Genomic DNA, 2,497 nt, shown 5'->3' with positions numbered 1-2,497 from the left:
GGCAAATCACTTCACATTTACTTGCTTTGGTTTCTTCATCTATAAAATGGGAATAATAATAGCATCTCTCTCCCAGGATTGTTGGGAGGACACAAATGAGAAAATATAAAGTGAGCTTTGAAAACTTTGAAGTTTTAACATAAATACTAGCTATTATTTTTTTTTAAACCCTGACTTTCTGTTTAAGTAACAGCTCTAAGACAGAAGGGCAAAGGCTAAGCAATGGGAGTTAAGTGACTTACCCAGGGTCACACAGGTAGGAAGTGTCTGAAGCTAGATTTGAATCTAGAACCTCTCATCACTAGGCCTGGTGCACTATCCACTAGGTTGCTAGCTACCCCTCCATTATTATTATATCAGCTTATATATTGAAAAGAGGTTTTTTTTATTATTTCATCAGAACCTAAATATTTGGAGATGGCCATTTTGGGATCCATGATTTTCTCTCAAAATAATTGCATTCCAATCAGAGGTGGCTTTGGGCACATTTAGGTCTTCCTTTTCTTTCAGCGCAAATCAAGGACCTGATAATTTTGGCAGTTTTCCCAATCGTCAGCGTAGCAAGTTTCCTCTCTATTGTATATATTAGGAGAGGCATTTGCCCTTTAAAATTAAGGTTCTAAACGTTGCTGTGTTGAACATAACACAATTTGGTATTATATATATACCTTCCAGCACGACCCAGATTTATAATGTATGTTCGAGCCACATAGGCAGTTTCCTTTGCCAACACTTTTTTCTTTATTGTATGTGTGGCCTCTTCCTCTATTGTACTGGGTATGTTCATTCGACTGCCTCTAAATAAATTCATTTTCTTTGAATTGCTGCTTTTTTTGTGTGTTTGATTTTGCATTTCTGGTTTTAATTCGGTGGTGTTTGTTAAGATTTCCTCATGGCTTCCTGTTGGCCTGTCACTTTCTGTGACTAGTTTGCAACATTTATATGTTTATGAAATTTGACAACCTATTCCTTCTGCCATCCGTGATCATGTTTAATATTAAAATATAATTTATTTAGAAAAAAAGGGTCTGCCTTGTGGCTGACATGTGCCTTAGCTTTCTTGGCTGGCAGGGTCCTACGCTGACACAAGTCACCTTCTATGTACTTTTTTTTTTAATAGGGAAATAATGGCCATTTCTTAATCCTTTTCATAGGCTTACCTCCTTCCCACTTCAACCTTCTTTCTTTCTTTTTGAGTCATTTTTATTTCCTTCTAGATGTGGAAGATTACCTGGTAGAAGGTTTGCAGAATGAGAACCTTAGCACCAGTGCGTGGGAGAACAGAGATGCGATTTTACGGGGCTTCCAGAAGATCAAAGCCAGGTTTGTCTAAACCCATCATCATCATTATTATTTTTTAAACCCTTACCTTCTGTCTTAGGATTGCCACTAAATATCGGCCCCAAGGCAGACAAACAGTAAGGGCTGGGCAAGTGGAGTTAAGTGACTTGTCCAGGGTCAGACAGCTAAGTTAACCCTATTATTACTACAAGTGTTACTTAATATTTTGGATGCAATAGACAGCAGCAGCTATATGATAAACATAGTAAGAAACAGGAAGTATGTGGATACAGTTAACTTAGTTCATCCCAAGGTAATTAGACCTTTTTTGAGCCTTGGGTAATGCCCTTGACCTTTATTAAAGATCTTTATATTTAACTAAAAAAATCAGCACAGATTAAAAAGATGTTGATCCATATTTCTTCAAGAAAAAAAGTTTGCTTGACAGCAGGCTTTGGTTTGTCTTCTTACCCTACGATTTATTTCATTATCTCCTTGACCAGTAGAAGGCATTTCATATCAAACTTTGTATGTGTGACGCTTTTGAACATATGGAATAATCTCTCCTCAGACCACAATGGAATATTATGCTTAAGCAGGAGACTTTTCCATAAGAGATTCTGACCTATTTTTGAAGATGTGCATTTTATAACAAGTGCATCTAACAGGTGTATGCATCTGCTGGGGTGGGGGCAGGGAGGAGGAAGGAAGCACCAAGGAATGTAAGATCTTCTTTCACAGCCTGTTTCTCTGCCACTTTCTGCCTGGAATGGGGTTACTGGGTGAGGGTAGCAAGGCATGAAGGTTCACTTTGGCCTTCTCCAAACAAGTGGTACTCATGATCCCGAATTTTTACATTGAATTCCAATTAGCCCTGTCTTTAGAAGGTAGGGAAGGAGTGCCTAAAGACTCTAGAGGCTGATAGTTATGTATATCTACTTTAAGAACTCCACTCAAGTCCCTGAGCAGCAGCAGAGAGGTTTATCCTCTGGAAAGGCCCTGAGCCAGATCCTATTCCCTATAGTCATGCTAAAGAACCTCACAAGATGCCCTGCTGTATCTTAATCGATCTTTCCTGCTGGCTAATTAAGCATCAGTTTTACTCAGCAACTTGGGACTATGTAATTATCAGCCTGGGTTGGCCTGAATAATTGAAACAAGCAGAATGCAGAAGACAGGAGCTTCCTTCCTTCCTTCCTTCCTTCCTTCCTTCCTT

The 2,497-nt window shown here is 38.9% G+C and overlaps 1 protein-coding gene across 1 annotated transcript in view; it reads left to right on the top strand.

Annotated features, from left to right (window-relative positions):
* Positions 1 to 417: 417 nt before the first annotated feature.
* The window catches only part of SKAP1 (src kinase associated phosphoprotein 1), a 428,729-nt gene continuing 426,649 nt past the window's right edge, over positions 418 to 2,497 (top strand). The window contains exons 1-2 of the mRNA XM_044675113.1: positions 418 to 472; positions 1,218 to 1,323. Coding sequence (XP_044531048.1) covers positions 418 to 472; positions 1,218 to 1,323 — 161 coding nt within the window. The remainder of the gene's footprint in view (positions 473 to 1,217; positions 1,324 to 2,497) is intronic.

The sequence above is a fragment of the Gracilinanus agilis genome, chromosome 4 (genome assembly GCF_016433145.1).
Source record: "Gracilinanus agilis isolate LMUSP501 chromosome 4, AgileGrace, whole genome shotgun sequence".
Classification (NCBI taxonomy): domain Eukaryota; kingdom Metazoa; phylum Chordata; class Mammalia; order Didelphimorphia; family Didelphidae; genus Gracilinanus; species Gracilinanus agilis.
This window is presented reverse-complemented; position numbering and strand designations above follow the sequence as displayed.